The 13,949-nt window shown below is 32.5% G+C and overlaps 1 protein-coding gene across 1 annotated transcript in view; it reads left to right on the plus strand.

Moving 5' to 3' along the window:
• Window positions 1-5,058: 5,058 nt before the first annotated feature.
• The window catches only part of LOC124368169, a 147,257-nt gene continuing 138,366 nt past the window's right edge, over window positions 5,059-13,949 (plus strand). Inside the window, 1 exon segment of the mRNA XM_046825447.1 lies at window positions 5,059-6,082. Within this exon segment, the coding sequence (XP_046681403.1) occupies window positions 5,688-6,082 (395 nt within the window). The 5' untranslated portion in view covers window positions 5,059-5,687.

Below are 13,949 nucleotides of genomic sequence, written 5' to 3' on the forward strand. Positions count from 1 at the left end.
ATGACGAAACGACGATCTTGAAGATACGATAGAAATTTTTCATCTGTAAACTTGGCATTATACTTGACTTATACACAGACAAGAGTAAGTTTTATGATGGTCCATATCCAATCTTGGAATTTGGTTGAACGCTATTCATTGAACCCTATCGCTGAAAAGGCATAGACAATTTCTCATTTGCCTGCCGGGGTTGTACATATAACTTTTTGAATGATTGACTATAAGCTTATCTGTCTGTAAGACATCTCGAGTATGACATCTCGATTGTAAATTCTGTATGCAACTTCAGCGTAGTTCATTGATACGTTGTGTAGCATACTCAAATCTTGCAATTTTAATGCTATGTAAGATACTCACCTTAGTGGCCTTATCACTGTGATTTGTATTCGAATCCGTGAGAATAAAAATAAGATACTATTAGACGAGTGGACGTACTTCATTTGAAGGTTATTTTTGACGATGGAAGGATTTTGAAGGAAACATGATTTTTCCGGACATTTGTCATTGTTCAGTGAAATAATGAATCAGTAACACTACGTTTCGAGATCTGCAATCTGATCTCTTCTTCAGGTAATAACTAGCCTAATACATAATTACAAACTAGGTTAAAATAAACAAATCATACCAGAGCGTTGTGGCACGCATAAGTCAGGAATCACAACCACCATGTTGTTTGTCAACTTCACTAACTCTAAAAACATGCACTTAATAAAAAACTATACACAACACTAATCATTAAAACTGAACTACAGAATACAGGTTACAATACGTCTGCATTCGTCTACCAACAACCTACGACTGACGTAGCTGTGTGGACGTAGTCGTAAGTGTAGCTTCAAACTGTGTTCCACCCGATTGTAGTCAGTTCAATTTAGTTTCATGACAGTCTTAACCACTTGACGGTCTCGTTATTTTGCGAAAAACGTTCCATTTTGGTCACGTTTTTTTTATTGATGAAATAAGTACATTACTTTATGCCTAATCACTTTGTTTAGAAAAAGAATTTTTTTTACGTCTAACGTGTGTTTTTGGATTTTTTAAAACCCCTGTAAGGATTAACCCGAGATATCTCTGCAATGGTAGTAAACGTATATACAAAAATAATTTTAGCTCATATAATTGGGTATTCGATTCTTGTGATAGCAATCAATAATATATATTATAAAAGCCAAGTTTAAATTATATATTAGAATATATATATATATATATATATATATATATATATATATATATATATATATATATATATATATATATATAATTTCATATACATCAATATATTTTACTATAAATTATTTTCAACTCGTAAGCTTTTACTTTTACATACTACATTATTAGTGTATACATAGATTGAATATATATATATATATATATATATATATATATATATATATATATATATATATACACTAAAACAATATCTGTAAATGTAAAAGCTTGCACATAAATAAAGCAATTCTAACACGCATATAAATATAAAGTAAATTTAGGTACTTTGGGATTATACCGACCACACCCAGACATGAATCGTTATTTCACATTTCGTTTCTACTGATTACTAGATTAGCGTAGAACAATATTCCGTCAATATAAAACAGGAATTGTCTTATCGCAAACACCTCCCCATCCTCAGACAGAGGTCAAAGTCGAGCGTCTAGTAGATAACGTGATTGCAGAGTCTCGCCGCCCGTTCAGCTGGTGCATCGCTTTGTTGTACTTCCGTGTTTTACCTCTACATTTCTCCAAACACAAAAATTCAACAAAAACAAACATTTACCAAACTAAACTTTTTATTAAAAAAACACTCAAAACTTGTTTTTATTCTTGATCACATTCCGCCACCCAAAATGCGAGTGCCTCCGGCCATCAGCGCGGGCTTCGGCAGCACCTTCGGTGCTGCCCCGCGCTGATGTCGACGAAAGAAAAAACATCCCTCGAGATAGTACCTATCAGTAAAATATCAAATTCTAGAGGGGCTAATCAGAAATATAAATTGAATTGTAATGGAAAGGCAATGATGTACCGTGCAAATCACGTGATGCCGCGCGGCCTGCCGTAATCAGGATTCTCGAGAAAGATAAGATAACAGCGACAACAATACCGATCACAATACCTGGAAATGCTTGTAAGTTTGTAATTTTGTAATTGAAGAGTTGTTTTTTCGTTCTATCATGTTTGTTTCTATAAATTTCTATTTTTGTGTTCTTCATACTGGTGTGGTCGGTATAATCCCAAAGTACCTAAATTTATATTTCGTATGCTATATTATGTATATACTAAACATTTATACTATTATACATAATTGATAAATTATTTTTGTGAAAAGCAAATTTAGGTCAACAATGGATTATATATTGAGAAAACGCAGAAAAATTAAATCATTGACACGGCTACTTTACAAACATGAGTCAAAGGTCAAAAACTTAGTCTATAACAGGTAGCAATGAAAAAGTTATATGTCAACGACGTATGGTATATCCGAAAACATGGAGTTACACACAAGGCAACGTTGCAGTCTGGGCAATGGTATCTGGATTCACTGCGGATCTTCTTACCGCGTGCGTCCCGCACTCTGCTGCAAATCACACACTGGCGAGTCGGGTGGTCCTTTCCTGCCGTGGCTGGAATGTATTCAGGGAAATGGCGTTCAATCAGCCTTACTGGGTTGAGAGAGTGGCTTGGTCGTCCCTGTTTCGCCTTCATGTCTTCACTCAAGTGGATTTCCATTGTTCTTTTGATGACTTCCAATCTGAACATAAGGGGGCTAAGCTGGCCCTCACACTTTTTGTAAAGAAGATACGCGTTCCACATACACAGGTCAATAAGATGAAAAAACACTTTATTATAGCACTTTTTTCCTCTTTTCCTAGTGGAAGCGTAGGTGGATATGTGCTGGTCTACACGATCCACTCCACCCATTGTGTCATTATAGGCTACCACAATGTTAGGCCTTTTGGTTGTAACGCCCCTTTTCACCACATCCACCATATTTGCTGAGTGAATGGTGGAAAGAAGGGCAACAATCTTCTTGTCTTGCTATGCAAGGATATTTAATTTCCCTTTTTGGTAAGATACTACATCTCCTTTTTTCAGTTTTTCTTCTTCAGCTCCTTTTTATTCATTTGCTTAGGGACATCTTTTCTTGACAGTTTTATTGTACCGTAGGTATCAGTCTTATTACTAATAAGAATGTCCGCTAGTTGAGGCGAAGTGTAAAAGTTATCTGTTGTCAAACAGTAACCTTTCCCCAACAAGTCATTGCACAAGGTTAAAACTACTTGTATGGATTTTGGTAGTTTCTTGAAGTCAGCAGCTGTCATACCTCCTGGTACCTGTGCATGGCAGCCCTCATGCCCCTTACCAGTGTAAATTGAAAGGTCACACACATATCCACTTTTTGCTTCACATAGCATATAACTCTTTATACCAAAGCGAGCTCGCTTTAGTGGTATGAACTGTTTCCAGGACAAACGACCTTTGAACAACAATAAACTCTTATCAACTGTGACATCTCTTTCAGGTGTAACGCTATGTTTGAATATTGCCCTAAGTTTCTCCAAAACCGGCCAAATTTTATTCAACTTAGGGGTTGGGTGGGTTCTTGGGTTGTATTCATTGTTATTTGTAAAATGCAGATATTGTTTTATTTGCTTGAATCTACGATAGGGCATAGATTGTAAAAAGAATGGAGTTGTTATCAACGGATCTTTTGACCAATATTGTTCCATTTCAGGTTTTACCAAAACCCCCTGTAGCACAACTAGAGCTAAAAATACTCTGAGTTCACTCACCGACAGCTCAGAAAAAGGTTTGGCTCTTTGATTTGTCTGAGCGTATTCAGCTGCATACCGGTTGGTTTCGTTACATATCAGCTGACAGAGTTCATCCGGTACATAGTTTTCGAAGAATTCAAGCACGTCATTGTCTTTATCGAAAGGTCCAACATTTATACTTGGTATAGCTGTAAAAGGAAATCGTGGAGGGGCTGCCGGAGAGTTAGATGTACTTATTTCTGTCCATACTCGAGCATTGTTCAAGTCCACAGACGAATCTGAATAGGAGTTTCTCTCTGTTTCTGTGTCAGAACCACTACTCTCACTGCCTCTTTCTTCCAACTGTCCATTTTCAGAATCATGATCATCGTCACTATTCATTTTAAAACTGTTACGAGAGAAGAGAACAATAAATGAAATACGCTTATAATGACGCACGAACAGGTTATGTTGTTCACAGCCACGTGCCACAGCCCACAGTCACAGAGTGATGCAGATTGCAGGCGAGCCAGTGGCGCTGCGCAGTAGACAGACAATCAACAAAACGCAATACACCCGGGAGGTGCTGCAGTCTCGCGACAATTCAGGAAACTACATTTACAAGGTCATGCACGAGTTTATTCGGTTTAATCCATTTTGTATCAAAAATTAAACTGGGGCCCAAGATAACTCGGGTTAGTCCGTTACTGCACAAATGATGTAAACGAGTACACTCGGGTTAAACCGTTAAGTGGTTTTAAAGAAGATTATTTGAATTATTAATGTAAAATAGTGTTCAGTTTATTTCAGACGCTTGTAAAATCAGAACAGTAAATAAGTTACGTTGTTATAAAATATGATAAATATTAAGATGTTAATATACATAAGTATAGTAAGTTTCCCACAATACCACAACACAATAATATTTTTAGGGGCGAAAAAAGTAAAAGTCCAAACAAAACTATTTTTTGACATATGTAAATTTACTTTTTACTTTTTTAGAAGTTTTCTGATATGGAAAATAGAAAAACCTATTTTAATCCTAAATTTAAAGCTCTAGTAATTAATTATATTTTTTAAACGATTTTCAATTCCTATAACATTTTGAAATTTGATCTATCCTTTTTTGCATCGAGATTTTCAATTCTTTGTGATAAGAACTTTTTCTTCTGCCGCTCATGCTGTATTTATTATACTAATACATAAGGAGCAGAATTTAATATAATTTATTCCAAATGCCGATGCCGAACGTAAATGAATCAGCTGTCTCTTGGATCCGGTTATTATTTCAAAGGTGGCAGTGTTCACAAGCTTTTGGCCTCTCCATAGTCCGTTCTTCCTTCCGCGATAGCCTAGAAATATTGGGGAGAAGCTTACGTTGTAGTTTTATTAAAGTTCAACACTTTCTATTTTTAAATTCCCGTTTCGATTTTTATGTTTCAAGACTTAACCACGAGCTGATAATTCTTCGTATATTATGAATGGTTTGTTTATAACATAACTGTCACCTACAAACTTCATGCCGACGAGATACTTGTATTCTAATCATGTTGAATTGGTTTTAAAAGTGAATTCAATTTTTAAGTAATTTGGAGAATAATGTAACGGATATCAAGAACTTTTTTTAACAGTTTGGGTCTTTTATCAAGTGTAAATCGGTGTTCCGCAGTGTTGTGTATTACAACACTTGCCATATTTGAAGAGTTATTGTGCTGCCCTACCCAGGAACACACCTTACAGTAGGCCTATTGCCCTATTCTTATTTAGTAATGTAACATGTTTTCTCTGTTACTTCTTAGCAAGCCTTCAGCATATTTATATCACCTTAAATTGACAAATAACTAAGGTGATTGTACAGATGTTACAAATAGCAGTGTTTGGTATTATTTTTGAAAAGGCAATACTGAAAATAAAACATGTCATTACAAACAAGTTATGGAAAACATGTACATAAAACGTGAATCTGGTATGGAAGAGACCTTAAGAAATGTATGTTTTGTGTGTGGCAATGTTGGTCATCCCGATCAGTATTGGCTTCGATCTAAACCGGGAAATAATGCATCTGAACCTTACTTTCCATTCCTTGAGACTCATGAACCTCCAGCTAGTTATAGGCACAATAGGCAAGATCCTGCAGTAAAATCATGCTATCTCTGCTACTCGTTGTTAACACAACAATGGGATCGATATCAAAGAGACAATACACCTCATAGTAGGAGGTTATACTGGTTGAAACGCTGTGATAATGGACCCTATACAGGAGCTGAGATGGGTATGCAAGGAGAATACGCAGCACAAATATTGGGCCTTAGTGTGGAACCAATGCACAGGTGAGTTGAACAAATAAAAGCTTTTTCATGGTAATCTCCCATGTTCGGTATTCTACCTGTTTCATATAGACCAACATTTTCTTCATGGTGATTGTTATGACACAATTTCAGAATACTCTGATCCTTAGTTTAAAGAAAAAGAGTAGAGGTTCCAGGTAGGGTACGATAAGCGGACCTGGTTTTTTATATCGAAATTGGCAAACGATATTACTTAAGCCTTTGAGTGCCACAGCATATTTTCCCAATTCATACGCATAAATTGCCGGAGCATTTCCTTCTGTTTTGCAAGCGTCTGGGGAAAAAACTATATTAAAAAAACTATTCAACCGATTTGAATAATTTTTTTTTTGGTTTGTGTGTTATAAAACAAGGTATTTTTTCCATATAATATTATAATTTTATTTTTATTTACACAAAAAGAATATAGGTTATAAAAAAAACTAAAAAATGAAAAAAAATAAATTTCAAGTTTGAACTAAAATTTTATTTATACAATATTTTTTTAATTTTTTTTTAGCTATACCATATGAAATAGCATGAAAAACTGAACAAAAATCATGCATAATATGGTGTGTTACAGTAATATTTAACCAAATACTGCAATATATACAAAATACAATAAAAAGCAATTTTTGTTCAAGCTTGTCAAAAGTTTAGAAACAATGTTATAACTACCCTATTTCACTCAATGAAGTAAGACGACTGTAAAATATTAATTATATAAAAATATACACAGGCCTACAATATAACCTTACTTCTATAACCTTACTTCACCTAAAATCAATAGTTTGATTGGAACTTGCGTTTTACTTCATCGCCAATCCAACAATAAAACATACGTCACTAAACACGGAAAAAGAAGTTTATAAATGCATTGTAAGTTTTACTGAACACAATTGCAGAATAGTAATAACAACAGTTTTCAGCATAAACACACGAAACTAGCACAATGTAAACACACAACGAACGAAACTGTGTAGTTAATGGCAACAAGTAGCAGCTGACCAACTATTGCGTCATCTGTTTTTTTCTGATGACAAATAACTACAAAGGGGCGGTGAACAATAAAAATCAATCACAATTGATAGTTCGAAACTTGTAAATTGACGTGAAATAAGTTATTTGTTAAAACAAAAATGAATTATATGTGATATTAATTAAATAAAAATCGTCTACTGGGTAGATGCCGGCAATTTATGCACATTTCACAACATCTACTATGTAGACGCTGCGGCACTTAAAGGGTTAATCATAACCACCGATATAATCAATCGATACTGATTAATTATTTTGAACAAATAACTTAAATAATCTACATCAATAGCTGTAAACACTTTCAAATAATACTCGTAAGGTAATATTTCTATTTTACATATTAATAAGTAACATTTGATTATTAAAAATGGCAGTCATTTTAGAAAACTACACGATATTGCTTTGAAAGATGATAAGACATGTTTTACGTGGCTTCAACATGTTGGACTCGTACCGAAAAATCCATTATGTGAAATTTGTGGGAAAGAACAACTGTAACTGTGAGAGGAGCAAATATGGTCGTCTTCAGTTTTCTTAATTTTGTTTATAATAATTTTTTTCATCACTGTAAATATTAAATCCATATTTTAATTTAAAACATATGATTGTTATTGAGGACTATAGATACTTTTATATCGATTGATAGTCTAGGATTTGAGATGTGAATATTAGGTATCGATGATTACATTCTTCGATATAAAAAAACCGGGTCCGCTTATCGTACCCTACCCGAGGTACCATTTGTAGTACTACAAACTTCTGGTCTACTTAACCCTTTTAGTGCTAAGGGGTCTGGCGCATTGCCATACCCAAGAGTGCTAAGTATTTTAGTGCATAAATGCAGAGTTTTAGTAAATTCCTTACTGTTTCCTTATTTGAGGTCATATCTTATTACTTTTTTTTGTATTGAAGATAAATAACCAATAAACAGAAATAAATACATTTGTTACATATTTGGATTGTTATAAAAAAAATTGTCTTTATAATGTAAATTTTTTATAATTTTTTTTCACTTTGGCATACAATTAGCCTATAGTATGCAAACAATTTTATATTATTTTTCTGAGGCTACCATCGGAAAGAGCAACTAAAACTAAACAATTCCATATACTGTATTTGATTTTATTTTTACACAAAAAATAAAGAAGTGTGGATAATATGTTTAATATGTTGTCTGCGCCAAATTTTGCCCTACACATAGGCCTAATGTTTGAAATGCTCAAGAGAAAAAGTAATACACTTACTATTAGCATAAATGCTTTACTAACTTTATTATTATTTATAAAAGAAGAAATTCATGCACAGTTAACACTTTTTTTTACCTAAATAATTGTTTTATTCAGTAATAAAACTATAAAAAAAGGTGAAGTAACTCATCATAACCTGCAATGTTCTTATTAGACATAGTTTGTAACTTAGTAAAATATAATACACACGGAAAACACAAATGAAAAATGAAGTAATGCAATGATTTGGAATACTAATGAAGTATTTCACAATTATAACACAATTTAATGGATAAAATAAGATAAAACAGAGTAAACAAAGGACAGCGTCAGTTCGCTCGCAATTTAAACATCCGAACTGACCTTTTTAATTCAATTTAATAACGACTGGTTGTCGGCAATTAAATATACAAATATTGTAACTCTATGGCTTTTGGATAAACTGTCATCGTTTGCAGCCAGTAACTTGCATAACAAACCAATATATATATAAAAATACCCTGCGTCTACAACGTAGACGCTAGCACTTTTACACATAAACGCAGAGTCTACAACGTAGACGCTATAGCACTAAAAGGGTTAATCTTCAGTATAATCAATAGAAAAGTAAAATTTTAATTTCCTGAAAGAATAGACGTATTGAATCCTATTTGACTCTTAAAAGTAATTTGTAGAATTGTTATTGCTATCGTTCCTAAAATGGTTTTCAGCTACTTGAGGTCTCACTTCTCTTTGACAAATGCTGCAGAATATTATGAGACATCATCAATATTTATGATTAACTAAACTAGTTACCAAAATCAAATTATGTTACAACTGAATTATTTCAAATTACAGTACAGATCAGCTTTTTTTTATCTAAGAGAGAAGTAATTTAAAGTTGTATGTATAAAAAACTATCTAGGATATGTGTATTTATAAAATATAACAAACAAAACAGTGTAACTTTTAGTGAATTTTTGCTATTTTGAAGGATAAATGTCAGACAGCTTGTGACAAAAATAACACGTGTTCATTGCCATTGTACTTGTGGCAATTACTCAATTGATGCCATATAAATGATTTTACTTTGTTTGAATTAACTTTGAACAATACACTGAAAAGAGCAAGCATTAATTAATTGTAAATAGGTAACCTGTAGTTAGAACGTTTTTGTGTTGAATAATAGTTTAGGTATTTTGAATTGATAATTTGGTTCCTTGATTTGGTTGTAGTGGTGGTTGCTTACTATATTGCAGCTGAGAAAGACAACATTTTATAGTTCTAGTGCGAGACTGCACATTTGGTTAGAGGCATTCATTATGAAGTCTCGAAAATCTATCTGTTAGATGATCAATAAAAATTCCAGATTGGAGGAAGGTGTGATTATGAAGCCTTCGGCCAGCAGTGCACACTGCAGTAGCACCTTTCAGTGCTGTTCCCATACTGCTTGCATAAAATAAAATACCCTGATTTAATACGCCCATTTTTTAATCATTTACAATGCAGTTATTACAATTTATGTATCTCAAATATTAAAAGGTTGTGTAGTATCAATTTTCTTCTATTCAGGACGTTCTTGCTTGGGATTGTTCTGTTCTGGGCACTTCTTTTTATTCTCTATACTAATTTATCAAGTAATTTAAATTTAAACACCATATTATATGTGGAGGAGCCTCTTTGTTAGCATTATAATTGTTTAACTAATGTAATCCTCAGCAACATTAAGGGAGAAGTTAGTACAACTTTGAACCCAAATTTTTAAAAAGCTAATGAAATAAAATAACATATAATCTTTGTAAGAAATAATGGATACTTAAAATAGAGTAACTGAACAATATTTGTTTTTTTTTTTCCAAAAGAAAATGCTTAAAAAGTTAACTAAAATAAATAAAATAATCAATTTTGGAAACACTGGAAAAAAACCTTTGAATGAAACTAGTAATTTTATGGGCTGACAGTAATGTCACCACCCATCAGCATGGGCTATGGCATCATGATAGGTGCTGTCCTGTGCTGATCAAGGTAAACGAAAAACATCCCTTGAGATTGTGCAGATCAATAAAATATAAAACTCCAAACAGCTGATCAATAACCCAAGAACTAGAGGCATCTAAATTAACTCTTATTGGCAGGCCAATTTTTCACGTCTTTCATGGGTATTTTATAAAATAATATAAGAAATAATAAAAGTTATTTTATTATGACCTGTCATTTATAATTTTTCTTAAAAGACTGTATTTTGTACTAAGTATCTGTTTTAGCAAAGTAAGTAATCATTTTGTTGTTTTATTTCTTTTGCAATATTTGAATTTTTAAATATCTTTTTGGTTTGGGGGGTGGGACCAAACCTACGGAAGTGGTATATATTAGCTAAATCAAAATGACAAAATATTCTAATTATTCATAAATTTATCTAGTTTCAGGTAATGTATAGTTTGGTGGACTTAGTACATAAACTTTCATTTTTATATAATAGAACTTGCAATAGAGCACTTTTATGACATCCAGGGATAATATTATATTGTATTTTTTCTATTCATAAAACAGTATTATTACAATATTATGCAACAGAAAAATACTTTAAAACATGTTTATACAAATTGACTAAATAACTTCAAATAACATATCATAGTTCCAAAAAAATGTGGTACTTTAGTATTATCCAGGTGTCTCTTTTTTTTAACAATTTATATTACCAGGGTCCTGAGAAAACTACATTAGTAGAAAGAACCAACTATATTTAACTTATTGTGACAATTACATGTCATTATGACAATTTGTTCATATTTTATGCCACCCAACAGGGAGAAATCTCAGCGAGAAGTAGGCCACTATGTCCCTATCTACTTCTAATTATTTTGCGATTTATACTTACAGTGGAGTCCCGCTAATCCGAACGTCGGTTAATCCGAACAGGTCCAGGAGGAATTATTTATAACGATAATGAACAGTTATAGGAACTAATTACATAAAAAATGAAAATGGGTGCATCATTTCGTACATAAACAAAGAAAACTTTAATTAAATAGACATAGTATTTTATTAAGACAAATTGTGTACGGTACAGTACATAAATAATGAAGTTAAATACAGTACCAAATTGAAACTTATAAGTTAAGTATGAGTTAAATTACTGTATTAAGAAGTGAAATCAAACAAAAATTGGACGTACAGTACTGATATTATTATTGAGTACAATATTAATTGTTAAAAGACATAAATTCAGTTATTGTCTTCTGTCGCATTAAAGAGAGTCTATTGGATGACGCGTAGTTTCGTACAACTATTGAACGCGTGGACCCGTACAATATCCAGTACGCTCACATTGCTTAACAATAGAACTCTCACACTTAATATGGTAAATGTGCTTAGTATTCGCAAACACGTTTATTTGTCAAGAAATACAACTATAACAAAATAGACCCATTCTCAAGTTTAAAACCGTATTTTTCTGTAATTCTGGCTAATCCGAACAATCACATAATCCGAATAGGGCTCGGTCCCAATTAGGACGGATTAACGGGACTCTACTGTATTTAGTTCTAGATTAGGTTATCATAAATATGTTACTAGGAATACCAAAGTTTAAAGATAACCTTTATGAGCGCTCACGTGATCTGAGCTTGAATTTGGGTACTATTTCGAAGGTTTTTCACTAGAAGTGCGGGGTGGTACCGTGCCTCCGAAGCCCGCATGTCATAACTTTTTCAACATTTGATCACGTTGGATGATCTGGCACGTGATCTGAGGTCTAGAAAGTACTGATTAGAAATGACCATCAGTATGGGCTTCGAAGCAATGACGAGAATGAAAATGAAGTACAGTATTCTTCTTCTTTCTAACTTCCATCAGAGACAATGACTGCTACTGTAGAAGTGTATAAAGAATTTAAATTCTCATTCCCATTACATACAAAGTAAAAGAAAACAACCTAACATCTTTTCTGTCCATTCTGATACAGTAATAATAATAATATATTATAAAGTGCACTTATGACAGTAACTTTTACATTGAATATATGCAGAAAAAAATCATTCACTCTAGCATCATAAAATAGAAAATCAACAATTATATTTGTAAATGACTACGCAACCAAATCTATCTTATCAGTAAAACCAACATAGAGATCCCACAAAAAGTTGCACAATAGCAAACAGGACTGAAGTAACAAAGGAAAAACTATAAATAAACTTCACCTTGGAGGGAAGCTGTAGGTAAAATGATGAACAATAGCTATAAAAAAGTCATGAAAAACTTTTAAACTACCTTTAAGTGCAGTGTTTATAGACTTATTCTTCCCACTAAAATTCTCAATTGAATGTTGACAACCTGTTATACTCTCCTACCCAGAAATCATAATTCATCCCAGTCCTTGGTTGGACAAATTGAGATATAAACTATAATTAAAATACTTTCATAATTTTTATATAATATACAGTTTGCAACGTCATACCAAAGATTTAATGTTACCTATCATAAAATTAAAAAGGATGCTTTAAGTGCTTTAAAATCAAAATAACTTGTATTCAATAAACTTCCTGAAACAGAGAGCATGAGGTGCGAACTCATACAAGACGAACATTTTCAAGTGTCTTATCAGTAATGCCTGTTATTCTGTAATTGATTTTTAAAACTTAGATAATACACATGCATATATTATAATGTATTTATTTAAATGTATTTTATTACATTATTACACAGTACATGTATGTGAACATTATTACAGTATATGTATTATGTTAAACCCTTTGACATGGGTATTCTTTTATGATAATGTATCTACATTGTCTATTCTATATAGGAAAATGACAATAAAGATTGATAATTGATCAAATAATTGATGTGGAAGTTATATAAGACTAGTAGTTACTCATGGCTTTGCCTGCAATTTTCAATATTAAGTGCTTAACTTTCTTAGTAAAAGCGTTTATCATGTAATATGATAGTCGTATGATATTTTTCAAATAAATTAGTATTACTCCAGTGTCCATGGTCAAGTTTATGGTGTTCAGCATGTAGGAGATGCACTCAAATCAGTTCGATTTTTGACACCACACCTGAGTGCTTGCCTGATGCCCCAATCATGAAATATATACATATTAAGGTTTCAAAAACCTACTTTAGTCTAAAAGTGTTAACTTTCGGCTGTTTAAATTCATTTCTGTATAAGGTATTTCCAGTGCCATAGTTGAGTTTCCCTTGCAAGAATGAAGAAATTATATGTACAAGCATAGGACTGAGAAGCTACATGTATGGTCTTTTTATCAACAAAGATCTAAAAATGTCTATGCCAACCATTTGAGTTTATTAGTGTATTTACAGTGCCACAGATAAATTTGGATTTTTACGAAAAAATTGTTGAAGAAAATAATACAATGTTGGTTTTCAAAATCTACTTCAATCAAAAAGCGTTTTATACCAGTATTATACTGGTACTTCTTGTATTATACTCCGGGTCAAAGAAATTTCAAGTGCCATAGCTGAGTTTGTCTTTTTACAACCATGAAAAAAATATATATATTTTTAAATCAGAATAAAAAGTTATTTTCCTTAGTTATGGTTCCACTGTTGAGTTTGTGTTTTTGATCCGATCAAGAAAATATATACATATATATATGTAACTC

Source organism: Homalodisca vitripennis, chromosome 1 (assembly GCF_021130785.1).
Source record: "Homalodisca vitripennis isolate AUS2020 chromosome 1, UT_GWSS_2.1, whole genome shotgun sequence".
In the NCBI taxonomy this organism is placed as follows: domain Eukaryota; kingdom Metazoa; phylum Arthropoda; class Insecta; order Hemiptera; family Cicadellidae; genus Homalodisca; species Homalodisca vitripennis.